Below are 27749 nucleotides of genomic sequence, written 5' to 3' on the forward strand. Positions count from 1 at the left end.
ACTTTCTTTTCTATGATGGTTTGTATGGACGTCTTAATTCACTGTGTCTAAACCACACCGGCAGAATTTGATCGGACTCGATGGTATCTAACGTCCGGCACAATGACGGAACATCAATAGACAGATGAAAGATAGGTTTCTCCTTATTTTCTTATTTTTTTAATGATATCGAAGAATATATATACATATACAACTATTTTCTATTGTGAGATGCAATCTTTTCTACAACCGTTCTATATTAACGGAGAAATAAGTCAAAATGCATGTCAAAATGACGAATTGAGTGAACCTTGCCTCGAAATTGTTTAATTTCTCGTTAAATTGTTCACATTGTACGGAAAGAAAGGTACGGGAAGATAGATACTGACACAGAGATTGCAAAACTAGTCATTATGATCATCCGAGTTCTTGTATTTCTGTGTATGGAACGAAATAAATGGGTCATGTCAAATAAAAATACACCGGTTTCGTCATTGTTGTTTACTACACAACACCCGGTTTCGTCTATATATATCACCCGCGTTTTTTATATTTTTTTAAAACCAACAATTTATGAAAAGCAACGTTAACACGGATCTGAACATTGTCTTTCGAAAGAATTTAAATATATATGTATTATAAAGTAAACTTGGCGTGTTTACATTTATTTACATAGGTAATTATAGTACTACACATTTTCCTAATGAAAGTCGTATCCGTTATTTCACTGATCTTCAAACTAATTTTAAATGGAATATAAATACTCAATAGCAAACACTGATATCTAATTATTTTTTTAACATTAACATTATGATTTTTTTTATATAGGTTTTGAGATACATCGCAGTATGTGACCCCCCCTTTTTTTTTACAAAGAAAACCTAATTAACGCTTAAAAAACAAAATTTAAAACATTACCTTAAAGTATGCAGAAGTTAAGATTTATATTACTAAGAAGTGTGTAAAGTTTGATGCAATAATGATTAACCATTTTGAGATATGGCGCGACATGTTAAAAAAAAAACACACTCCTGTTTTACTTACAAAGTTCTGTAACTCAAAAAGATTTAATTTGATTTTCACTAAAAGGTTTACAAATCGTTTGACCATTTCAAGAAATAACTTTGTTAAGTGTCATACAAAACTAGATAAGCTGTTCTCAAGTTACGGTGCGACATGTTTACGCTGGACAGAAATATAGACGGATAGCTAGACGGACGGACGGACGGACGGACGGACCGAATGACTGATAGATGAAGGAACGGACGGATGGACAGACGGGTGTATACAATAATACGTCCTGTCAAAATTGGGATGGGCGTGTAAAAACGCAAAGAAATGAAAAAAAAAATCGTAATTAAAGGTCAATAAGTTTTATTAGGATATCGGCCAAGTCGATTTATTTGTATATTTGTCTGCCTTATCATTTTCCTATATAACTTTTATATATATTTGAGAAAAATGTTTAGAAATCGATAAAAAGAACTTGATATTCGGCATTTATTATAATAAACATAATCCAACTCACATAATCCGATTTCCCGGGTGTCCCTGATTTCTCATTTCTTACAATATTTTAATTCGTTATACACTTTATAAGATAAGTTGCGAATCTAGATGACGTATACGTTGCACGCCCCGACCCCACCTTCGGTTGCCAAAACTATATTGATTCCTGTATTTAACGATTTTGTAAAGCAAAAAATAATCAAAATATTGTTCGACTCGCTACGCTCGGCGGTATGTACAAGTTGTTCGAAATACGGCCACTTTGAAATAAACTGAATCCGTCTGTCCGTATATATGTTTATATTGTCAAAATATATTGACCAAAGTCAGTGTACGATCATCATAACACAATGGCGACAGTACAGACTCGTTTTTTTAATAATGTTAACAAAAAAAAATATTATTGAATTTTATCGATGACCTGAGACTATTATACTAATTTGTACATAGCAGTATAGTTACAATTAGTGATAAATAAATTTTATTTTAATAATGGAGAATGGAAATGGGGAATGTGTCAAAGAGACAACAACCCGACCAAATAAAAAAACAACAGCAGAAGGTCACCAACAGGGCTTCAATGTAGCGAGAAATTCCCGAACCCGGAGGCGTGGTAGTTGTAATCCTACATTCTATGTCGATTATGCATGCATATACATTTGTCTTATCATCAACGTTTATCCTTAAGAAGATTTATTTTTAACGATGGTAGAAAAGATTACATACATGGAATGATTAGATTACTTATAAAGGTGTCCATTCTTTTGTGCGAGAAAATCACATATCAATTGTGTGTTTCGATTTTTATGACCGTAAACTTTAATTTCAAGTTTAAACATGTTCAACATATTTTCCCATAACTCATATAGAAAACGCATATTTAAAGAGCTTTAATCTCAATATGCTGTTAAAAAAGTTCGGAATGCAAAGTAAAATTAAAATATTTGAGTTCTATAAGAGTAGGAATTTGCTTATTATTTATTTGAATCTGAGACTCATATAAATAATAAGCCGCTGTCCGGTGAACGAACTTGTTTTCGAACGACCCACCAAACTCCTTTTGAACTCTGAAATTAAATAATCAATTATAATGTAATGCGATTATGATTTTTTTTATTTGACCAAACCGGGTTATGCATTTTGAAATCTATGACGAAACCGGGTTGTATACATTGAAACCGGCCAGTTCCATTTTGACATGACCCATTTCTTTCGTTCCATACACAGAGTTACAATTATTGAGATGCTCATAATAACTAAATTTGCAATCTCCGTGTCAATATCTATCTTCCCGTACCTTTCTTTCCGTACAATGTGAACAATTTAAAGAGAAATTAAACAATTTCGAGGCAAGGTTCACTCAATTCGTCATTTTGACATGCATTTTGACTTATTTCTCCGTTAATATAGAACGGTTGTAGAAAATATTGCATCTCACAATAGAAAATAGTTGTATATGTATATATATTCTTCGATATCATTAAAAAAATAAGAAAATAAGGAGAAACCTATCTTTCTTCTGTCTATTGATGTTCCGTCATTGTGCCGGACGTTAGATACCATCGAGTCCGATCAAATTCTGCCGGTGTGGTTTAGACACAGTGTAATTGCCTGCCACAAATACTCAACATGTATGTCTCTGATTCTTTTTGAATGTTGTTGTATAAGTTTGAAGATAATCCATTATTTTGTATAATTCGGCTTTTTCCGTATATATATTTTACTCGTCAGGTTTTGGTTTAAGTTGTTTAAATGCCATATCTAGTAGGACAACGTCCTGGTCGCTATTTCCTTTAAGTATTAAAGGTTCGATAAGAAGTAAGCAATAGGTGCAATATGCTTTATCTTTACGTGTTGGCAAGTCCACAGGTTGCTTTAGCCATTTGTGGGGTATAATCTCTCGGAAAGCCTGAATAGTCTTGGTGAGAAACTGTCTATGGTTCATTGTTTGTTCTGTCAAGTTGATATCTGGTAGGTCGAAGTCGCTTCAAATAAGGAACACATCATTATGATGTTTCGCATAATTGATTGTATTTATTTCATCTTACATTTTGTTCAGATATTAGTAAGTGTCCTCTGTTTTATCTGATGAGCTATCGAATACACCTATAAGCATTTTCTGTTTTCTATTTAACTTAATTGTACCACTTGAGTAACCAGATCATTTAAAGGGCTTTCACTAATTTTTTCCATCTGTAGTGCTTTTTTCACTGCTATCATTACTCTTCTATGCGAGTCTTTGGGGAGATTTTTTTGTTCCATGTCATAGTAGAAGTTATTGGTATGATCTCGCTAGATTTTATGTTGGCATTTAGCCATGTTTCTGTGTCTATAATTATGTCTGGTTCAATTGATTAAAAAATTGCTTTCAGCAATTAAATTATTAATATAAAAACCGAGAAACGAGAAACACTTATGAACCACATCAACAAACAACAACTACTGAACATCAGATTCCTGACTTAAAACAGGCCCAAACAGTTGCAGCGGGTTTAAACGTTTTAATGGTACTAAACATTCACTCTTATCTGAAACGATAGTGTAGCATTGTATTTATAATACCCCGTTCTAGAAAGTCAAATCTGACCCCTTCCAATGCAAGGCGAAAATAACATAACCCCATTTCAGACGATTCAGCTGAAAATGCAATACCATTTGTCGGAACATATCCGGTATCATATATATAGCGAGTATCACCCGGGTAGATGTAGAACGGCCATCGGGGAACTGTCACACAAAACAACCATTTCATATATAGATTTACTTACCGTTTTGATAGTTTAAAAGGGCGTACAAGTCCCCCATCGGCTGTGGTTACTATACTATATATAAAAATATTAATTTTCGCGAACCATTTAGGTCACGGAAATTCCAAAATATGGCATCAGTAAGGAGAGTTGTGCAAATAATGTGAATACACAGAACCCCCATCCAAATTATCTTTAGCTAAAAGTATTCATCATTTTCTATTTTATATGTACTAACAACATTCCATTTTTCTATAATTTCGATTAAAATATTCCAAAATCTGAGTTAAAAAAAGTCAAATGCCCAAAATAAACATTGTCTGATTGGTTGAAGTACTGTGGCGTCAATGATAAGCATAGCAAGCCTCGATGTAAAGCACACGCTTCACATGAATAAGAAGAGTTTTACAAATAATGTGAATACACAGATCCTCCATCCTATTTATATTTTGCTGAAAATGTTGCAATGTTCATCATTTCTGTTTTGATTCTGCTAACAACATTCCATTTTTTCTTTAATTCCGATTTATATATGTGGAACCCTTTGATTCTGCTAACAACATTCCATTTTTTCTTTAATTCCGATTTATATATGTGGAACCCGCAATAAAAATAGATGGCCTCAATGATTTAAACGCAACGCAAAAAATTCCGTTGACCCTGAATTCAACGGATCGATAATAGCATCATCACCATCAACAAAATGTTTACCGTTATCTTTGTGAAATTTCAGTTATATAGTTCTTTAATTAGAGAAATTTTGGTAAGTATTACTTATTAATGTTAAGGTTCTACTGATGTGCTCCTCTAGACCTTTTTGACGGTCCGTTTTATCCCATTTATCTCAATATTATCTCCGATGACAGTAATGTCAACCCGACCTATTCGTGTCAAAAGTGAAAATCGCATCGATTTATTGAACTAATTTCTTCTTAAACTGTGCATGCATTATTTCTGTATTATATGATAACCATTCACATTCACGTTGCATGTTTGCATGAAAATGGTCATGTATGCATGTATTAGTGAATTGTAAGGGCGATGCAACTTGAGGTCAGTGCGCGATCACGTGACATTATTATTTGTAAACAAATTTAAAACATGCTCCCCGCGTAACACGTGTCTGAATTATCCTTTCAAAGTGTGATGAATCTTTCAATCACTATTTTATGAAATATTTCTAGGTTTGCATATCAGTAGTCAAAGTGAATTAAACGTAGTTCTTAGTTGTGTTTTTTTTATATAGAATTAGAAGGTAAATCTACATAAGGGGGTCTCATTGGGGGGGGGGGGGGTGGTGTTCTGATCCCAGATCCCACTTACTGTTTTGTCATATTCCCATATCCCGCTTACACTATGTACATGAGCAATTTTCATTTTTTTGTCATTTCCGGGGTCCTGCAGAACCCCATTTCCCGTTTTCACGACAGACCTCATTTCCCGTTTTCATGACACAATAATTTGACTTTCACGTTTCACGCTTGCGAAAAATTGTCAATATTGGTGACGCTTAGACCCAATGAGAACCACACACTAGTCCGTATTTAACTTCACCCAAAAAGATGACTCAACTTCCCTCTATATTTAAAACCTGCATACTAATTTAAATAGCATTTGCTCCCCTTGAACACTATTTGGCCCCTTCCGTGTCATTTCCCTTTAAATTTGCTGAAAAGTCATACTTTAAGTCCATTTACAGTAACGGCTAATATTTGATTTTACCATCTTAATTTCAATTTTCATATTGAACACATTTGACCATTCAATATGAGTTCCCATGTATTTTTGTCATATATGAAGGAGGTTTTAGGTCATGTTTTCCTAAACACCTTATTGCTATTTGTCTGTCTGGATTGTTAAAACCACAAAATCAAATATTGATGAATATGCAAGTTTTCAACAATCCCGGAACATTAACAAAGATGTGTGTGAGAGGGTGAAAATTACCCTTCTGATGTACTGATATTTTTAGCACCCCAAGTGAGAATCTAACTCAGGACTTTCAGCACTGTAGCCATCGGTCTTAACCACAAGATCACGAACTCACATTTGATGAACTAATTTCTTCTATATTAACTGTACGTGCATAAATTCTGTATTATTTGATAACCAATCACATTCACGTTGCATGTTTGCATGATAATGGGTTCTGTATGAGTGAACTGTAGTGTATTGCAAAATTAATGCAAATTGTGACGTCATTGCGCCTTCACGTGACATAATTATTTGTAACCAAACCGGCTTCTCATGTAATGTAACGGTTTATTTCGTCCTCTGTGATATTTTATCCTGAGGATAATTTGTCCCGGTAATTTTTTTCCAGGCATGGTATTTCATTTCACAGGTTGATTTTTCCCAGAGGAGTGAAAATCTATCAGATTTCTGTGTTATGCGGATAGTATGTACGGGTATATATTTGCCGTATTATATTTCACAGAACCGTGTGAAAAAGAGTCCCATTAACTACTATGTAAGTTACTCTCAATCAATATATACCTGACTATAATTATAAAATGTTTACAAAGGTAAGCAACTGTCTAGGGCCAGGTAAGGGAGGGGAAAAATTAGTATTAGTACTATTTCGCAGAACGATAAACAGATGCATAGACAGACCAAGGGGGTGGGGGAAATTTAGCTTATGACATATATGTAAGAAATCATTGAAGCTTGATGGGAGTGGGCAACCCTCTGGTCCATCAGAGCCCCCACACCTTTTTGAAAAGTTCTGGATCTGCCACTGAGATTTGCAGGTTTTCTTAGTAAAGATACCTTAAAATATCACAAACTGTGTGCTTTCCAGACCATAGTTTACATTTTTTTCATATTTTGCCGTGTCAAAATGACCTAAATTTAAAGGACAGTATATAGACCCAAAAATGGTATATCACATTCTACACATCAAGATTTTAGCAGGAAAGACTGCCATTGGAGTTTTTAACCATTGTGACTTTTTAATTTGATCTACTCCACTAATTAAAGTCGTTGAAGTAGAATATTTAATGTAGGTTTGTCCACATTTTGGTATATATTAATACATGTTTAGAAATAATGTTGAGCCTGTTCCTAGATGCCTGTTATAGACTTCAATATTTATTGTTTATTGAAAATAAATGGAATCAATTCTTTCAGAAAAGTTTAATTCTATGGAAATGTATCCCCCCTTTTATAAGTTGAAAAGGCTACATAGAGGTCAATATACAGTCTCCAACAGAAAACCAAAAAAGGAAAAATAAAGTGAATTTTGGAGAATTATTAAATGTACATGCATTTGAAATATTTAAGATATATTGTTTCAATTTTTTTAGTTCTAGGTTCCACATAACTACCATTTTAGAAAACGATTTCAATGCTAAGTCTATTAAAGGGATATTTGATTTTCATTGGTTGTAAATATGGAATCTTATTCAGTGGCAAAGGAAATAGACACTGACAAGTCTTAGATAACATTTTATATAGTTTTGAATTTTTCTTCGTCAGTTGACTAAAATTAGATGGAGGTGTGTTCTAATTTCCAACAGAGGAGCAATCAACCTATATCAATATGTGCATGAAGCAAATTGATAGTTGCTAGATACTGAATGAATATATCCACAATAAAGGTTTAACCTGTGCATATATACTTAAAACAAGATAAAAAAAGTCATGTCTTTTTCAGGACTTCTGAATCCAATCATGTAGTATGGAATGTTATTGAGATATGGTTTGGGTGGATGGATGGTCATGAAGGACCTGTAGTACAAAGTATATCACTGGATTTAGCTCTTTGTCTAAGTGTATTATTAAAGTACTTTGCTTTGAGCTCAGTTCATTGTTATGCAATTCATTCTTTGTGAAATTAAGATTTGACAGACAACTCTAATGGACAAGGATTTGTCAAAGTAGTATCATCTCTATGTACAATGTAAGTATTCAGGAGATAAAAGCATTCTATTTTGATTTGAACCATACATTTTATAAAAAAAAGTGGGAACAAATTTACCGGACAATGCTACTCCCACTACTAGCAATATGATGCTAGGTTGTTTTAATACATCTGTATTGCCTGCTGATGACTCGGCCCTGAGTGTAAACGGTCCTTCAATTAGGAGGGAAAAAAATTATAAGGCCTATCCAGTCTAAAGGAACTACCATTTGATTTTTATGGGGGGAGCTAGGATGAAATTTGAAAAAAAAGGCAGGACAGGATTTTGAGTTAAAAAAAAAGGCAGGATGAGTAACTTGGCAAAAAAAAAAAGGCAGGATGACAATTGTTGTAAAAAAGTCAGGATAAGCTAAGAAAAAAAGAGGCAGGACCGAATAGACTGAAAAAATAAAAAGGCAAGACAGAGATTACAACTAAAAAAAAAGGCAGGACAAAATTTTTCATCCTAGCCCCCCCCCCCCCATAAAAATCAAATGGTAGCTCCCTAATCGATTTCTAAAACTATACTTCATTGCACATGTTCAACATTTTTATACAACCACAAAAAATTTGGGGTCGTAAATTGGTATCCTGTCCGAAAGATGGTTTCTGGATAATAACTTTATTATAAGTCAACAGAAATCAACAAAATTATAACACAACGTTTATAACCACAAAAGGAAGCTTGGGATTGATTTTGGGGGTTATGGTCCCTAAGGTTTAGGAATAAGGGGTACAAAGGTGCCCAAAACAAGCTTTAATCTAGTGTCGGTTTAAAAAGTTGTGTATAAGTATTTCAATTGTTCTGAAATTGTACCACAATGTTTAATACCATAAGTAGAAGGTTCGGATATATTGTGTGGGTTATGGGACAAACAGTCTAATAATTACGGACCAAAAACAAACATTTTTGTAAATTCAAGACCCTTAATTGGAGTTTGTCCAGAATGGTTCTTGAATTACCTAATACCAATGCTTTATGAAATCTTCTTTGAAAATTGGAGTTATCTTTCTTTGTTCAGTCAACTTAAATCAATTATACAATATACAATGCAATATTCACTTTATTACCAACTGATAAATTAAAGCAGTCATTAATAACCATTCAGTGATTGCAAGCACTTTCTAGGGTATGCCCTTTTACAAATGGAAAAATTATACATTTTTTTAGTTTCTGATCTCTTAACTGAAGTTTGTCTCCTCTAAATGTTTCTCATTTCAGAAATTAAAAAGAAAATTTCTTTAGATATTTTTGTTTGAAAGGATTAATGTTCAGCAGCATAGTGAATTGCTCCTAACACAAAAGCAAAACAAATATTTAAGTTCATTAGACCACATTCATTCTGTGTCAGAAACCTAAGCTGTGTCATCTATTTAATCACAATTCAAACTCAGAGCTGTTTCCAGCTTGAATGTTGTGTCAATACTAGCCCCAACTGTTCAGGCTTCGACCTCTGCAGTCGTATAAAGCTGGGCTCTGCGGAGCATCTGGTCCATTCATTTGTTTATTTTTCAATTTGTGTGAATTAACATAGTTACAGTAAATGCTAATTACTGCACTTTCATACCACAACAAATATTGTATTGGTACATGTATCACTCAAATGTGTATCCATATAACAAAAAAAATGAAAAGGAATAATTTTGCATTACCTTTTGAATACTATGACTTTTTAGATATGTAGACATATTAAGACTCATTAGTAGATGTTGATAATATTGGCTTAAAATGCTTGAAATTCTATCAGATTACTTTTGGAGCAGTTATGAGTTTTGAAATTAGAAAGATCATATCATATGCAACAAGTGTAGTAAGTTTCAAGTTGATTGGAATTCAGCTTCATCAAAAACTACTTTGACCAAAAACTTTAACCTGAAACTCCCACTTCCATTTTCTATGTTCAATGGACCGTGAAATTGGGGTCAAAAGTCTAATTTGGCTTTAAAATTAGAAAGATCATATCATAATGAACATGTGTACTAAGTTTCGAGTTGATTGGACTTCAGCTTCATCAAAAACTACCTTGACCAAAAACTTTAACCTAAAGCGGGACAAACGAACGAACGGACCCACAGACCAGAAAACATAATGCCTATCTACTATTGTAGGTGGGGGCATAAAAAATTTAATAAATAACACTCATAATGCTCAGATTTGGTTGTCATCGTGCAACATAGTTAATAACACCATATAGAAAAAACATAGAACTCATTTTGTCATAAGACACTGTCAAACATCCATACATACTATCCACACTCATCTGTGTCCACACTTGTTATAAGTATAAAAAGAAGTCAGAGTGTGTGTTTAATTAACTTAATTAACGAATATGATAAATTGTCATATGAACATGGTATACTAAGTATGTGAATATAAATGACATTACTTGGTAGTTTCATATTTTTCCGTAATTTTGATTGACCGAAGCTTTCCAAAAGTTATATTTTGTTTCATATCAAGAAACCCGGATTGTGATTCGCAGTGACCAGGTTAAGAAACGATATATATTTATTAAAGTTATGTACACCGGTATGTAAACATTACCACGTGTATTTGTTTATAAAATTACACGTGTTTGAAAGTATATAATAGGTTAAATGTTTTCCATTGGTCGAGTTAGAACTGACCATAATATTTGAATAAGGTCATTTCAAATATTTCGTGCTATACTTTTGGCGGTTTTGTATATTAAAGATATTGTCATTCGAGGTTCGCTTTTGGTGCAGTAAAGTTGTAAGCTTGTGCTTAACCTGAGTATGTCTGAGAATAGAGAAGGAAGTCCAATGTCCGAAGGTGAGACTGAGCATTCACACATTTCAACCGGTAAATCACATAGTAGCAACCACATAGTAGAAGAGCGCCGTGATTTAGCTGATACTTTTGAACTTTTTAAAGTATATTTTGACAATAAGCTTGTAGATCTTAAATCAGATTTGGTCCGTGAACAGGACGTAATTTCCAAAAAGTTAAAGGAAGAGGTTTCCCTTAAATTCAAGCACGAGGGCAACAAAATACAATACAAATTTAACGAGGAAACTATTACCGAGTTAAACAAGGTTTATAGCTTTGTTCCCCGTTCAGAAACCAAGGTGTCACGTATCATCATAGACCTCATAGATAAGGTTAAGGGCAGAAAAAAAACTGATACGCATAGCAGATACTTCAGCCGGTGGTTGGGCTACTGTCAGAGAGTATGAAGCAAATGTTATCGCTTCAGACTCTGAAGATGAGAAGAAAATCCGCCAGGCGGAGTCCAGAGCCATGCGTTCGACTAAAGACAAATCCCGACGCCCAAATCCCTACAAGACAACTTCTAGACCGGCTCCCGTTGAAACTGCTCCTAATCCTTATTATTCCAATCAGTATCAGCGTCAGAACCCGCCGCCCTTTCGAGCTGGCAGCGGGCGGCGTGAGGCGTCCCAGCACGATATGTGCCATGCCTGTAAACAATTTGGCCACTGGAGGAAGAACTGTCAACTTGTCAAACGCAACCAGTTCAACTTCAACAATACACAACAAAACAATTAACAATGAACAGTTAGTTAATGATAAGTTTTTATATTTATTTTCTGAATTTGATAGTGATTATTGTTTAAATCATGATATTGAGATTTTGCTTAGACAAGTAAGATTTTTTGAAAATTTCAAATCTAACACGGGTATATTCTCTGGTGTAAAGGGAAGGTTAGCCAAAAGTATTCAGTACTGGGAGCATATCGGTGCTAATTCATTTATTTTAGACACACTGAAAAATGGTTATCTTATTCCATTTATTGATACTCCTTCGAGCATGTACATGAAAAATAACAAATCTGCTCTTAAGAATGATGATTTTGTTAGCAAATCTGTAAATGAACTTGTTCTTTCAGGTTGCGTCATTGAGGTCCCTTTTCAACCTTACATTGTGAATCCGCTCAGTGTAGCTACTCAAAAGTCTGGGAAAAGGCGTCTAATTTTAGATTTGAGCACTTTGAATTTATCAGTGAAAAAGGAAAAGATTAAATTTGAAGATTGGAAAATAGCTGTGCAATACTTTCAGAAAAATGATTATCTGTATAAATTTGATTTAAAGTCTGGTTATTTTCATTTGGATATATGTCCACAGCAGCACACGTATCTAGGTTTTTCGTGGGAAGAAAAATTTTATTGCTTCACTGTTTTAGCATTTGGTCTTTCAACGGGTCCTTACATATTTACAAAGTGTCTCAGACCATTGGTCAAGTATTGGAGAAAAAATGGTATAAAAATAGTTTTATATCTTGATGATGGATTTGGTATGAATAACGAAAATAATGAATGCATCAAAGATGCTGAATTTGTGAAACAATCACTTTTGAGTGCGGGTTTTCTTCTGAACGAAGAAAAATCAGTTTTTACTCCTGTACAGAAGTTGGAGTGGTTGGGAATCATTTGGGATTCATGTAATTTCACTTTATGCATTCCTCAAAGGAGAATTGACGAATTATTTCAATCTATTCATAATGTTTTCAGAGAAATTCCATATATTTCTGCCAGAAATTTAGCCCAGGTAACGGGTAGAATTATAAGTATGTCTCCTGTGATCGGAAATATTACTAGAATAATGACTAGATATTGCTATATGTCTATTGAAAGTAGAATGTCATGGGATAGTTATTTAGTTTTAGAAAGTAAAAGTTTTGTGATATCAGAATTAAAGTTCTGGCTTGATAACATTGCTAATGTAAATTTTAAAACATTAAATCACTATAGTCAGTCACATGTAATGGTATATTCTGATGCTAGCAGCATAGCTGCCGGAGCATGTACAGTAGAGTTGGAAAGTAAAATTTTTCACACTATGTGGAAATCCACTGAAATGTTAGAGAGTTCCACGTGGAGGGAACTAAAGGCCATAGAATTGGCGTTGATGTCTTATCAACATGCATTTGCGGGAAAATCCTTAAAATGGCTAACTGATAATCAAAATTGTGTCAGAATTGTTCAAGCAGGAAGCATGAAAGAAAAACTGCAAGATATAGCAATTTCCATTTTTTCAATTTGTTTACAAAAGGGAATCTCCATTAACATACAATGGATTCCGAGAGGTGAAAATTCGAAAGCTGATTATATCAGTAAAATCCTTGATTATGAAGACTGGGGAGTCTCAGAATTGTTCTATACTTTTATTAACGACCTTTGGGGTCCTTATACAGTCGATCGTTTTGCTAGTTCTCGTAACACAAAATTAGAAAGATTTAACTCTTTATTCTGGAATGTAAATACAGAAGCTGTAGACTGTTTTACTCAGAATTGGTCTGGTGAAAACAATTGGATTGTACCACCTATTTACTTAGTATTGAGAGCTATAAAACATGTAATTGCTTGTAAAGCTAGAGGTACTTTAATTGTACCAAAATGGATATCTGCGACCTATTGGCCTTTCATTTTTTAATAAAAATATGAATTACAGAGATTACATATCTGATGTTATTGACTTTAAAAATACAAGTGGTATTTTTGTCAGTGGTTCTAATAGACAATCCATTTTTGGCACTGAGCCTTTTATTGCTCCAGTATTGGCAGTGAAGTTAGATGCGACAAGGATAACAAGGCACTAATGTGTATTGTAGCTGGCGAGGTTAAAGTTGCGAGGCCCTAGTACACAAACGTGTATTGTAGCTGGCGAGGTTAAAGTGACGAGGTCCTAGTACACGGATGTGTATTCTAGCTGGCAAGGTTAAAGTTACGAGGCCCTAGTACATGAATGTGTATTGTAGCAGGCACGGTCGTTGTTGATAAGGCCCTAGTGTGTATATACATTGTAGAAAGCATGGTTGTATTCAACACGGCACTAATGTATATAGCATTGTAGCTGGCATGGTCAAATAAATATTGGACAAGGTCCTGTTATGTTAACAGTGGCATGGTTCACTTGTATATAAGTTTTTAATACTTTGACATTTTATAATGTTTGTTTCACGATTGCACATTTTTCAGATATTTTTCGAGTTGGTAGATGGAAACAGAATTCAGATATTTCGGATGAACTTTCTACATTGAAAGCTAGATTACCAGAGTACTGCTTGAGCTCACGTTCTCTGAACACTCGTAAAAAGTACCAGTATGCCTTTAATGCTTTCTGTAAGTGGACTAAAATACATAATATTACTCCATTACCTTCATCTGATTATACAGTTTCTCTATATTTGATTCACATTTCACAGAATGCAAAATCGGCAAGCAAGATAAATGAAGTAATATACGCCATTAGCTGGGCACATAAACTGGCTGGATTTAATAATCCTTGTACATCTGAATTAGTAACGTTTGTAAACGAAGGAGCACAGAGAAAATTGGGACATTTTATCACTAAGAAAGATCCTATTACACCAGACATTTTACGAAAGATTGTTCATACTTATGGTACTCTTAAAAGTAATCTTAAAGACTTAAGAACTGTTTGTATGTGTTTATTAAGCTATGCAGGTTTTTTAAGGTTTTCAGAACTAGTTAATTTGAGAGGTATCGATATAAAGATTTATTCTACACATGCAAATTTATACTTGGCAAAGAGTAAAACTGATATTTACAGAGAAGGGAGGGATGTGGTTATTTCTAGAACTAATCTTGTAACTTGTCCTGTCTCTATGCTAGAACGATATCTCAAATTAGCTAGTATTACATCAAATTCTGATGAATTTGTTTTTAGATCCGTTAATTTTTGTAAGTCTGATAATTCTTATAAACTTAGAAGTACAGGTCCGTTGTCATACACGAGAGCTCGAGAAATACTACTTTCAAGTTTACAGAGTATAGGCTTAGATAGTAAAAAAAATTGGACTGCATAGTCTCCGTTCAGGAGGGGCATCGGCTGCTGCAGCGGCTGGTGTAGAGGACAGATTGTTCAAAAAGCATGGTCGGTGGAAAAGTGACACGGCCAAAGACGGTTATGTTAAAGAGTCTTTGAAGGATAGACTTTCTGTAACAATTAATATTGGAATTTAATGATGTATTTTTTCGTCTATTTTTTCTTTACCCTTTCTTTATTTTTCGAAGCTTTGCTGCACACTGTCAGGCGAGCTGATCCCATACAAAGGTGTTGAGTTTATTTTGTAAATAATTTATGTTCGCTTGAAGTTATGAATTAGAACATAAATATATTTATTAAAGTTATGTACACCGGTATGTAAACATTACCACGTGTATTTGTTTATAAAATTACACGTGTTTGAAAGTATATAATAGGTTAAATGTTTTTCATTGGTCGAGTTAGAACTGACCATAATATTTGAATAAGGTCATTTCAAATATTTCGTGCTATACTTTTGGCGGTTTTGTATATTAAAGATATTGTCATTCGAGGTTCGCTTTTGGTGCAGTAAAGTTTTCCCACCCTCCCACCCGACTTAATGTATTTTATTTGTGTTATTTTTTATTAATGGGAATAATAATGTGCGTAAGAACAGAATCTTTATTTGATTCATAAAATGTATTTTCGTACATAATGAAAATTGTTTTTATTTTTGTAGATTGGTTTTTGTGTTTGTTACCTGCAGCGGCCTAGGCAGACAGTAACACTGATGAACATTTTTTACGTTGCATTTGTCTTTAATAAAATTAAAGCTTTGCTGCACACTGTCAGGCGAGCTGATCCCATACAAAGGTGTTGAGTTTATTTTGTAAATAATTTATGTTCGCTTGAAGTTATGAATTAGAACATAAATGCATTCGTTGAAACCTTATATGGCTAGAAACTTTTGATTGCACATGTTTCGCGTTGTAATGTTTTTTTTTTTTTTAATTAAATTGTTATCCATAATTGTTAGAATTAGTTGACATGTTGCCAACTTGTGAGAAAAAGTTTTAAGTTTATTTATTATCTCTGGAATATTATACATTCATGACTTTATTTGCAATTGTCATTGTAGATCGATGGGAAATGATTTTGTTGTTTAGGATACAGATTTTTCTGAACATTCCATTTTTCTCTGGGTCTTTGTTTTCTTCTACCTTTTATAGGAAATAAATCAGTTTTGTTTATGCAAAATCTTAAATTTACCGTGGCCTTCAACATCCTTTTTTTATATTGATTCCTGCAATTTTGCGCTTTTTTGTATTTCACCTATAACCTTCTCGGGTTGATTTTTCAGTGCTAAGAAGCGCACATTTTTGTGGTCGTCACTTTTACAATCAAATTGAATTCTTAAAAAAGTTTTTTTTTCCAAATCTTCGGAATTCCAAGATAGCTGTCAAAGTGGAACAAGTGAGTGAGTTCACTCCGGTTGATTTCAGCAGTAAAAATAATTCTTGATAATTTTAAGCAAAAATATCGTCACAGTAAATGATAGTTTTTTTGATTGGTCACTTAATCATGATTTAGACGGATTTTTCCTGACTTATTCATAACGGTACAGGAACATAATTGGAGCCAATAGGTATGCACACAACCTGTTGATAAATTCTATTGCTGAAACATGCATTTTCTTTTTATTTAAGAAGAATTTGTATGAGTTGCAGCATTTAAATATGCAATTCGATTTTAAAAAAATATCCATTAATAAAATGAAAAAAACCTAGTGTTTGATAAGATTTTATACAGCCTCGTAATGCCCATTTCTAAAAGCTATGGGTTCACCACGTGTGATGTATGGAGTTATTGCAAGATGTACATGTTGTCTGATAGGTTTCTTTTTATCAAGATCTCATATGCATTGTGCATTGGTCAGAGTTTTGTTTTCTTTGTTAGGTCTGTTTCTTTGAATCTATCAACAATATGTAAACTATATTTGGTGCATGGAATGATTTAAAGTGTACATGTCCATCTGACGGAGTTTCATCTGACCTATACCTCATTTCCATGGATCATATTTAATGCAAAACTAGTATAAGCCTTTTCTCGAATTCTTTCAACATAAATTCAATCATGATCAGTAAATCATGCAACTCATTTAAGAGCACTCTTGTGTTGATGTACAATTGACTAAAGTGAAATGAACATCAAAACCAGTCACTGCTGTTTCGTTTTATATAAAATTGTCATATTCGTCGCATACATTCGATGCTCTTTTGATTGATGAAAATAACACTATACAAATTTCATACGTCCTAAGTGCTTTTCTGAATCTACTTTATTCAGGAATGCTCAGTACTGAATAAGAATGCGAAAGCCAAGATATTTAAAAAAAAAAGGTAGAAAACGCATGGAGTCTTAACCTGTTAACCTTTAAAATAATGGCCAAATTGTATGTAGTAGTTATTGATCACTGAACATATCTTAAATGTCGCCTGAACATGATGATAGTACTGTACTGTCCTGTTGGGGATGCGTGTTTTGGTTCAATATTATCACATACTAGATCAGTTTGAAAAAGATCATCGATATACAAAAGACTTGAAAGATATTTTTATTATATCAGCTGTTAACGTAGTGTTGTGTATTCATTTCAACCATACTTCAACACCATAATGATCCGACAATCGGTCTCCATTCACGAGTTTGTCATTATCAAGTATTCTCTAAAACGACAAGACATAATGAATTAGATGCTTTAATTGTAACGATTTTATTGTATACAATCGAATCATTATGACATTAGGATTATCAAGGGGTATATTCAAGTTATTACCCTATAAAATACAAAAAATCAGTCATTCATTTATCAGAGCCAATATAATTCTGCAGATATAGAATAGATTGTTTCAAAAGACTTTCATTCGACATTTCTGCCAAGTATGATACAAATTTTTTCACAACTTTCTGATCCGGTATTAATAAGTGAAAAGTAAACAAACTGCTGACGCCATGTGATGAGAATCTGTCACATTTAACAGGGACTTTCTGTCCCTGCATTAAAGCTAGAACTAAAAGAGCAAAAAAATCTTCCACATTAAAATCTAACTACTAGTATTTGAATTATAAAATGCGTCAAAAATAAATCAGAATAAAAGGAGACCCGTATAATAAAATTGGTCATTTTCCAACCTGTACACACCCTGGAGTTAACTGCAGTATATCCTTTGTGCATGACATGATCAATGATTGCACTGGAAGCAGCAAACGTTGGTTTTCCTGTCATATCCACATAAGGCGACTGCATACCAGATCCTATCAATCTGTTGTACGATCCTGTAAAAAAATCGAGTCAAAATGATCATTATCAAATTTTGAGTTTTGATACCAAATCAGCATGACAAGCTTTTAGACTAAAATAATCAATCTACATTTTATTGCCTCACCCATGCCTATAATACATAACTGTATCACAGGCACTTGGGGAATATGTTTTCTTTTTTCAAAAATTTTCTTTTTGTGATTTTATTTTAATTTTAGTAAATATTCCATGATATTTTAAATTATTTTCACTTATTTGACGTGTTCTTGCTCACTCTTAACTATATAATATTGTACAATAAAAGTAGCTGTAAAAGTTTACCCTCTATGATATTTGTTATAGATATATAAAGCTGAGCGCTGAAATTTAACCAATAAAACATTCAGATGTACCTTCAAAATGGGCTGCTATGTTTTTATCGGGAATAGCTGGTCCATTATTCAAGTCTCCCATAACTATGAATCTTGATTTGCTTGTGTTAGAGTCTATGATATATTGTACTTCAGATGCGTTTTCTTCAGCCCAACTGGAAAATGTATCTTTGGTAATCGCTGAAACAAAGGCTATCATATGTGAATTCAGTTTATGTTCTTTTTTCTTACACATTTTAAATAAAGAAAGAATTGATTTATTTAAACTTATCAAACAAATGTTTTGTTTTCTTTGTATTCTAGTGTCAACACATTAAAACGTAATATCGAATTGAATAGAATAGAAGAACATTTTATTCGAAATTACAATGCCAATACAGAGCATATAAATTGGATTCGAGTGTCACTGATGAGTCTTTTGTAGACGAATCGCACGTCTGGTGTATATACAAAATTTAGTCCTGGTATCTATGATGAATTTATTAAGTAACAATGATTAAAATAATAAATTAAATATATGTATCACCAGAAACCTCACTGAGTCAGAATCAGAGCCAAAATGACATAAAAAAATCAAAAGCACATTGGTATCAAATACATGTTTTATATTTTTTTTGGTTCTACTTCAGTTAAAAGAACTGGGACTATTATACATGTTATACTAACGTTTGTACATATTCACAGAAGAGTAATACCAATTTCTATTGGAGCACCTGAGATCACCCCTAGTTTTTGGTGGGGTTCGTGTTGTTTATTCTTTAGTTTTCTATGTTGTGTCATGTGTGCTGTTGTTTGTTTGTCTTTTTCATTTTTAGCCATGGCGTTGTCAGTTTGTTTTAGATTTATGAGTTTGACTGTCCCTTTGGTATCTTTCGTCCCTCTTCTATAACAAGCCGTTCTCGTCAAAACTATATTCAAACCATTTTTCGACAAAATTTTGCATACAGAGATTTATAGAATGCACTAAGATTAAGAAAAATGAAAATGAAAGTTTAACTTAGAATTAAAAATTACATACTGAAACTTCAGAAATACACACACTGTTTTCTTGTATAACAACCAAACAAATGTGGTGGATTCGTATAAAATAAAATAACAACTTACGTTCAAAATAAGTTGTAGATTGGTCATGTGTCAGATGTGTGCATATAACCGAGCCAACAGAATCAATCTTAAATGGAAATGTTGTCATTATTCATGATAATTTTTTCAGTAATGAAGTAGGCGAAGTAGTTTTACTGAAAAAAGCCATGTAGGAGCTTTAGATTTTGTACGTACATGATTCTTTCGAATTTCTTTTTCTTTTTGAAAAACACTTTTACAACAACTTTTACATAAGACCAGGCCAAAACCAGATAATACAAATAACAATCCATAAAAATAAACCACTAAAAAAGTATAAGCTATAGTGACTACTTTGCATATATTCTTTGAACTTCTTTTTATCTCTGATTTTTAGATAAACACTTTTATATTAGATTTTCCACTGAGAATAAATGTAAATAAACAGCTGCGCCATGAGCGCATGATACGACCGACGTCTTGTGTGGAAGATTTATGCAATAATCATAAATAGTTTCTGAGAAAGTTTTAAGCAATAACCATATATTGTTTTTTAGACAGGCGGAACATGTGAAACCCCCAACCCTGTTTTTTTAAAACAAAAAACTAAATATCACTAAAATAAAATTTTGAATCAAAACCAAAAAGTATACAGATCTTTAGATTAATATAACAAAGAAGTGTGTAAAGTTTTAAGCAAAAATCATAAATTATTTTTGAGATACGGCGTGACATGCAAAAAACCCCTCCCCTTGTTTAACAAAATACTCAATAACTCAAAAATAAAAATTTTGATTCATCACCAAAAAGTATACAGATCTTTAGATTAATATAACAAAGAAGTGTGTAAAGTTTTAAGCAATAATCATAAGTTGTTTTTGAGAAACGTCACAACATGTAAAAAAAACCCTCCCCCTTTTTTACAAAATACTCAATAACTCAAAAATGAAATTTTGAATCATCACCAAAAAGTATACAGATCTTTAGATTAATATAAAAAAGACATGTGTAAAGTTTTAAGCAATAATCATAAATCGTTTTTGAGACATGGCGCGACATGTAAAAAAATCCCTCCCCCTTTTTTTACAAAATACTCAATAACTCAAAAATGAAATTTTGAATCATCACCAAAAAGCATACAGATATTAAGATTAATATAACTAAGAAGTCTTTAAAGTTTTAAGCCATAATCAAGAATCGTTTTTGAGATACGGTGTGACATGTGAAAAAACATACCCCTGTTTTAGTAACAAAGTGCCGTAACTCAAAAAGTTTAAATCTTTTTTTCACCAAAAAGTATACAGATCATTTGACTATCATAAGAAACAACTATTTAAGTTTGATGAAATTTGGATAAGTCGTTCTCAAGTTACGGTGCGACATGTTTACGCCAGACGGACAGCGGGACAGACGGACAGACAGACAGACAGACGGACAGACAGACAGACGGACACCGAACATTTGTATACCATAATACGTCCCGTCAAAATTTTGACGGGCGTATGAAAATAAATCTATTTTTTTTTATCTTTAAAAGCTACCAAGCTTTATATACAAGTAGTCACTCAATCATCTTTACGAATAAAAACATCCACAGACCTTAAATTATTTGAGTAAAAAGTACATCGTAATTTGTTCTACTGTTTACATCGATGGTTTGTTTCAAAATTGATGTATTAGGTATGTTATAATTAATGATACTCACATCGGCTGAAATCAGCGCTTTCGAAAATATTTGTTTTCTATTTGGTTGGAAATGTTGATGGATTGTGTTTCGCATTGGTTTCTTACTCAGCAAAATTAGACCTTGAGGATTGAAAAAAGTTGTAGAAAACCGAAAACACGCTCTAAATATTCTTCCGAAATTTGGAAATGCGTGGCCTAGGCAAGATATACATTCCTGGCTTATGGTTGGAAATACATTGCATGTCTGGTCTGCACAGTTAACTATATCCTCTAATTGACCTCGTATATTGCATCTTATAATAATGCATACTATTCTAACAACACTAGGGATTCCATAGCATGGCGGTTGTGCTATAGTATATGTAGTAATCTGTCCATCCTGACCATGAAGTTTACTATAAGAGTGTGGGTATACAGTCTTTAAGTCATTCACAATCTTCTCTACGTCACTACCCAGCAAAACCTTTTTTTAGATAGATAGAAGTAAATGGATTGGTTATTACTAAAACCGATATTTTGTTCAGCTTTTCATACTAAAAGAATCATATATGGAAAGTAAAATATTTGGTGATGAATTCACATACAGTTAGGTATTTGGTATAAAAATAGAAAATTTAATATTCAAAATTTATGAACAATGACAGATATATGTGTATAGGTATAAAAGATGTGGCATCTCTTCAATATGTTAACGCCGGTAGCCTCTGTATTTTGCAATATTTTATAAAAACATCAGTTTTATATACATTTTTTGTCATATATTTGGATTTTATTTTTCAATGCAGTGAAAAATTTATGTGTTCTATACATTTTACAGGCATTTTTGTCACGCCAACAATTTTTCTTTTCAAACTGCATGTCATCCAATGGATTGTTCATTTAAAAATTAACATTACAAAGGACTATATAACTCCTACCACAACAATGTATCGTACAATACAATGTATTAAAAAGTTTATACAGGAGTGATATCAAAGTAGTATTCAGTACACGGCTGTAACATTGTGAATATATGCACCCCAGTTAATCTAATCGTTAACTAAGATATTATAAGTGAAACAGTCTGGTGACTGTTATGATCCTGGAAAGTAGATACCAGGCACGTGGATGGTGCACTGTCATTGCTCGGGATAATTACCCTCAGAGAAATGACCTTTTCTACAAATTTGGAAAAAAGATGTGTTGCTCACGGTTTTCAACGATTCTTTGGCTGTGTTAGCTCAAGCGGGCTTTGAATGGTAACACTATTTCAGATACGAAATTGGTCAACTTTATTTGGCCTATCCTTAATTGATTTATGTGAGGTTCTGAAATATTTCAGGATATCATTAAATGGAATTGGGGAGGTCATGAAATCGAATAGATTCTCAGTATGGCATATATATATTGTATTTTGACTTAAATATAATTGACGTGCTTGTACAGATTACAATTTGTACAACATTTGACCCAAATTCACTTATAACTTGTACAATATTTTAGTATGTATTTTGTTATAAAAAACATTAATATACAACTGCAAAATAGTAACCAACACATGAAACATGTTTATGATATATAGACAATAATAGTGCAATGACTTGACATATCAACGCTATAAGGATGAGGCCTAGAAACGGGGAAATGCGAGGCTGTGCCGAGTTATTTCGCCGTTTCGGGCCGAATCCTAATATCGTTGATATGTCAAGTCAATGCACTATTATTGTCTTTATACTGCAATCTAAAAAAACATTTTCAATTGTTGTTCAATGTGTTAAGGTTATTTATTTGATTTAAATATTGGGGGAGATACCCTTTAAAAAGGCCTCACATCATGCTCGCGGAGAAATATACAACACAATGAAATTTACATTTACATGTTGAAACCAACACTCGATGGTGAACGAATCGTTTTAGTATGGACTTAAATATCAACCATAAGCATAAAACATAATGATTTATAGGTTGCAAACAAAAAATAGTAACAAATTAAATATGTTTTTCCAATAATTGCAAAAGGAACAATGTTGAGTCGTTCCACGCATCGTTGTATGCATTTGAAACAAAGACAGATTGAAGAGGTCGTATGAATAATTCAATATTATTTCGGCAATTTCTATTTAAATATTCATGAGGAAAAGTGATATCAGGTTAGTGACTGTATATGACATAGAAATATACAGTCAACGCATTTTGACTGCTCAAATAGAACGAGTGCAATATAAAATAATATAATAAATACCTCTTGCAAACAGACAACATCGGCATCTATCTTGGTAAGCTGTTGAGAAAGGGCATCTCTGCGCTGGTCAATCAATGGTAATTGCTGAATAAGTGCAGTATTAAATGTTACGAATTTGTGGACGGTATCAACACTTGCTACTCTTAAAATGAAATCCATGCTTTGAATCACTAATATGATTTTAGCCATCTCGAGGAACGTTCTTGTTATTTTCGTGAGCATTGTAATACTTCTCAGAACTGATACAGCTCGTGAAAGAAATTCCAAATACTATATTACGTAAATTTAAAAAAAAATCCCTGAGGTGTCAAAGACTTAAAATGATTCCTTAACTCATTTTTTCGGTTAATTTCGACCTACTTTTATGTAGTTCATTCTTCGATTACAATCTGATTTCTGGGTTACAACATTACATGTGTATTAGAAATGTGTTAAAATATAGCTAAAAGGCACGTTTTACTTCCAGATATACACGTCGATACATTTTTAATACAAAGATTTATTTTTAGTGAATCTCATACTCTTTTTAACGATTAAGTGTGATGCCTTATTTCTCAGCTTACCATGATATGGCCTAGACTCTTGTTTGTTTACGTGTATTGGGATTAGAATCTTATTTAAATGGAACATTTTAAGGGTTCAAAGTAGAATATGTGTATATCGTTACACAGAATACTAACAACCTTAGTGGTTAATACTCTAGCTGTTATGTATAGAATGAATATTCCATATATTGACCCGTCCTAGACAGTGGCGGATCCAGAAAATGGGGGCCCACTGACTGCCTAAGAGGGACCCGCTCCAGTCATGCTTCGGTAATTCCCTATATAATCAACCAAATTTCCCCCGAGCAAACGGGGGGGGGGGGGGGGGGGGGTCTTGGGCCCCATGTCCCCTCTTAATCCTCCTCTGCTAGAGGTAATATATCAAGTTCCTCGTTATCATAATATGTGCCAGGATGAACGGTGACATTAAAAACGCTCAAAGTTACAGGAATCTCTAACGAGAGGTTGTAGGTAAATTTATAAGATTTTGCAGCAAAAAATCAAATCCAGTTTTTTGAAAAAGTCAAAAATGGATTATTTCTTAAAAAAGAAGAAAACAAAGACCCAAAGAAATGTAAAAGATCATAGAAAGTTTAGAGAAATCTTTATACTAAACAACAAAATCATTTCCCATGTACTATCACATTTGCAAATGAAGTAATGTATAATTTTCTAGAAATAATAAATAAACTTCAAACTTTTTCTAAAAATTGGGAATGTGTTTTTATTAATTATAAATAACAATTTATATTCTTTTTACAGCTTAGTATGTGTAATCAAATATTCCTAGCCATGTTAGATTAAACATATCTGTTGTCAAACTTGATGAAACAAAATTTTTATTTCATAAATTAGATATATCAAAAGCTAAAGAACATGACATCATTGGACCATTTTTTTATCTGTTTAAATGAAGGATGGTCTATGTATTACACACCTTAATAAACCCTCAAGATCATTGAATTGAGGGAAGTCTTCTACTTGAACAAGTTCTTAAGCAATTCCTGTTTTCTACCGTGGTGATAAAATGACACTTGGAAATTATCGACAAATGTCCATATTACCCACGCTCTCTAACACTGAATTTTGAAAAAAAACAAGTTGCTTCTTACTTATATTTGTACTTATAACTTACAATTGTTATCTGTTCGTAATATAAAAGAACTTAATAATTTTGGAAAGTATTTATGTATTGCCGAAAAAATTCGTAATCAGTGAATGTGTATATCATACTTTAACTAATATTGTTAAATAATGCGTATTAATATCATGCTCCTACATTTGTTTTTAATTGTATTAATTGCATATTAATGAATTCCCTTATTGTAATATTTGTTGCTTATTTTATTTAATGTAATATTTATTGTACTTGATACCTATAAGCAGTATTGCTTTTGGAATAAAGAATATATATATATATATATATATATATATATATATATATATATATATATATATCAAACGGATGTGGATTTCTACGCGAATCACAATCCGGCTTTCTTGTAAGTGAAAACAAAATAAAACTTTTGGAAAGCTTCGGCCAATCAAAATTACGGAATAATATGAAACTACCCATGCAGTAATGTAATTATTTACATGTATATGTTGTGTACGAGCTATCATTTTGCAAATATTGACTGTCCCTCTGGTATCTTTCGTTCCTCTTTTTGTACGATTATGATTTGTATTTTGACTTTGTACAAATTATAATTTGTACATTAAGTCTAATTTGTACATTAAGTATAATTTGTACATTAAGTTTAATTTGTACATTAAGTGTTTGCACAAAGTAATTTGTACATTAAGTTTTTGCACAAATTACAATGTGTACACTTAAAAAATTTGAATATAATTCACTTATAACTTGTACAATAATTTATGGTATGGATTTTGTTATAAAAAAAAAATCATTGGTACACTCTATAGACATTGTATTCCATAACCACACACTTAACCTTATATACAAAATATACAAAAATAGTTGTGTATAATTTATTTGAGCCTGTAAGGGGACGACCATTTGATATTCTGGGTGGGGGGGGGGGGGGGGCAGGAGGATTTGGTTTTGATCGGTTATTTATTTTGGTAAACTAAGAGGACAGATTATTCATTTTCTGCACTATTGAAGCAAGATTTTTCATTTTCATCAAAGCAAGGGACTGATTAATATTCATTTTCACAACTATATTTTTGATATTCGAAAACATACAAATTTTAAATGATTTTTTTATTATAAACAAGTGTGGACACAGATGAGTGTGGATAGTATGTTTGGATGTTTGACAGTGTCTTATGACAAAAGGAGTTCTATGTTTTTCCTTTATGGTGTTATTTTTTTGTCTATCTGATGAGTTAAGCCTTTTTTAACTGATCTTTATAGTTTGTTCTTATGTTGTAGGGGTCCCAGGTTAGGGGAGGCTTGGGATCCCACTAACATGTTTAACCCCGCCACATTATTTTTGTATGTGCCTGTCCCAAGTCAGGAGCCTGTAATTCAGTGGTTGCCGTTTGTTTATGTGTTACATATTTGTTTTTCGTTCATTTTTTTACATAAATGAGGCCATTAGTTTTCTCGCTTGAATTGTTTTACATTGTCTTATCGGGGCCTTTTATAGCTGACTATATATGCGGTATGGGCTTTGCTCATTATTGAAGGCCGTACGGTGACCTATAACTGTTAATGTTTGTGTCATTTTGGTCTTTTGTGGATAGTTGTCTCATTGGCAATCATACCACATCTTCTTTTTTTTATTATTAACTGTGTTGCACGGTGACAACCAATTTGAGCATTAGAACTGTTATTTATTTAATATTTTTTTTTATGTTCATGACAGGCATGGAGGAGACAGTAATAACACTAGTTACCGAATGATTATGATAGAATATGTTCTACATCTTTGATTTTGGATACATTTTGTATCTAGGAGAGCAACACATAATAGATTAATTTTTTCACACGTTTTTTTTCTATATGGGAGATGATATCTAGATTTGAGAACATGATATAAGGAGCATGTAACTCGGTGATTGTCGTTTATTTATGTGTTACATATAAGTTTTTTTTTTTTTTTTTTTTTTACTAAATAAGGCCATAAGTTTTCTCGTTTGAATTGTTTTATATTGTCATTTCGGTGCCTTTTATAGCTGATTATGCGGTATTGGCTTTACCTATTGTTTATGTCCGTACAGTGACCTATAGTTGTTAACTTCTGTGTCATTTGGTCTCTTGTGGAGAACTGTCTCATTGGAAAGCATACCACATCTTTTTCATATGTATTTGCTTACTATTGGTATGGTTCACTAGATTTAGTTAAAACAAACTTAAGTTAAGACTAAATAATTCTTCAATGTTTCCATTTGTAAAAGGGCATAACCCTAGAATGATAATCAAAGTGCTTGTAATCACTGAATGGTTATTAAAGACTGCTTTAATTTATCAGTTGGTAGTAAAGTGAATTTTGCATTGTATATTGTATAAAGCATTAATTTAAGATGATTAAACTACTATTCTTGACAGAGAAAGACAACTCTAATTTTCAAAGAAGATTTCATAAAGCATTGGTTTTAGGTAATTCAACAACCATTCTGGACAATTTATGGTCTCGACTCTACAAACATGCTTGTTTTTGGCCCTCAATTCCTCGACTGTTTGCC

At 32.8% G+C, this 27749-nt stretch overlaps 3 protein-coding genes and 1 pseudogene across 3 annotated transcripts; 2 read left to right on the forward strand and 2 right to left on the reverse strand.

The window, feature by feature from the left end:
• Positions 1-10669: 10669 nt before the first annotated feature.
• LOC139512648 (integrase/recombinase xerD homolog) lies at positions 10670-15103 on the forward strand (annotated as a pseudogene).
• LOC139510372 (uncharacterized) lies at positions 11574-13550 on the forward strand. Its single transcript, XM_071296954.1, has one exon. It carries the CDS (start codon positions 11574-11576, stop codon positions 13548-13550), a length of 1977 nt encoding a protein of 658 aa, XP_071153055.1.
• Positions 15104-17536: 2433 nt separating the features above from the next.
• On the reverse strand, positions 17537-19773 carry LOC139510955 (uncharacterized). Its single transcript, XM_071297512.1, has 4 exons — positions 19686-19773; positions 18603-18761; positions 18091-18224; positions 17537-17614 (listed from the first exon to the last, which is right to left on the reverse strand). Exons 1-4 carry the CDS (start codon positions 19771-19773, stop codon positions 17537-17539), a joined length of 459 nt encoding a protein of 152 aa, XP_071153613.1.
• Positions 19774-21243: 1470 nt separating this feature from the next.
• LOC139510956 (uncharacterized) lies at positions 21244-23739 on the reverse strand. The gene is made up of 2 exons (XM_071297513.1): positions 23551-23739; positions 21244-21792 (listed from the first exon to the last, which is right to left on the reverse strand). Exons 1-2 carry the CDS (start codon positions 23737-23739, stop codon positions 21244-21246), a joined length of 738 nt encoding a protein of 245 aa, XP_071153614.1.
• Positions 23740-27749: the final 4010 nt, after the last annotated feature.

Source organism: Mytilus edulis, chromosome 2 (genome assembly GCF_963676685.1).
Source record: "Mytilus edulis chromosome 2, xbMytEdul2.2, whole genome shotgun sequence".
In the NCBI taxonomy this organism is placed as follows: domain Eukaryota; kingdom Metazoa; phylum Mollusca; class Bivalvia; order Mytilida; family Mytilidae; genus Mytilus; species Mytilus edulis.

Excerpts from the sequence above, each read along its gene's own strand:
- LOC139510956 (XM_071297513.1), bottom strand. The coding sequence starts at position 23,739 with ATGGCTAAAATCATATTAGTGATTCAAAGCATGGATTTCATTTTAAGA. Across the intron at positions 21,793-23,550 it reads ATGTTGTCTGTTTGCAAGAG|GTTTTGCTGGGTAGTGACGT; the intron begins GTATTTATTATA and ends ATCTAAAAAAAG.
- LOC139510955 (XM_071297512.1), bottom strand. The coding sequence starts at position 19,773 with ATGACAACATTTCCATTTAAGATTGATTCTGTTGGCTCGGTTATATGC. Across the intron at positions 18,225-18,602 it reads CATAGCAGCCCATTTTGAAG|GATCGTACAACAGATTGATA; the intron begins GTACATCTGAAT and ends ATTTTTTTACAG. Across the intron at positions 17,615-18,090 it reads ATACTGCAGTTAACTCCAGG|AGAATACTTGATAATGACAA; the intron begins GTGTGTACAGGT and ends TTGTCGTTTTAG.
- LOC139510372 (XM_071296954.1), top strand. The coding sequence starts at position 11,574 with ATGCCTGTAAACAATTTGGCCACTGGAGGAAGAACTGTCAACTTGTCA.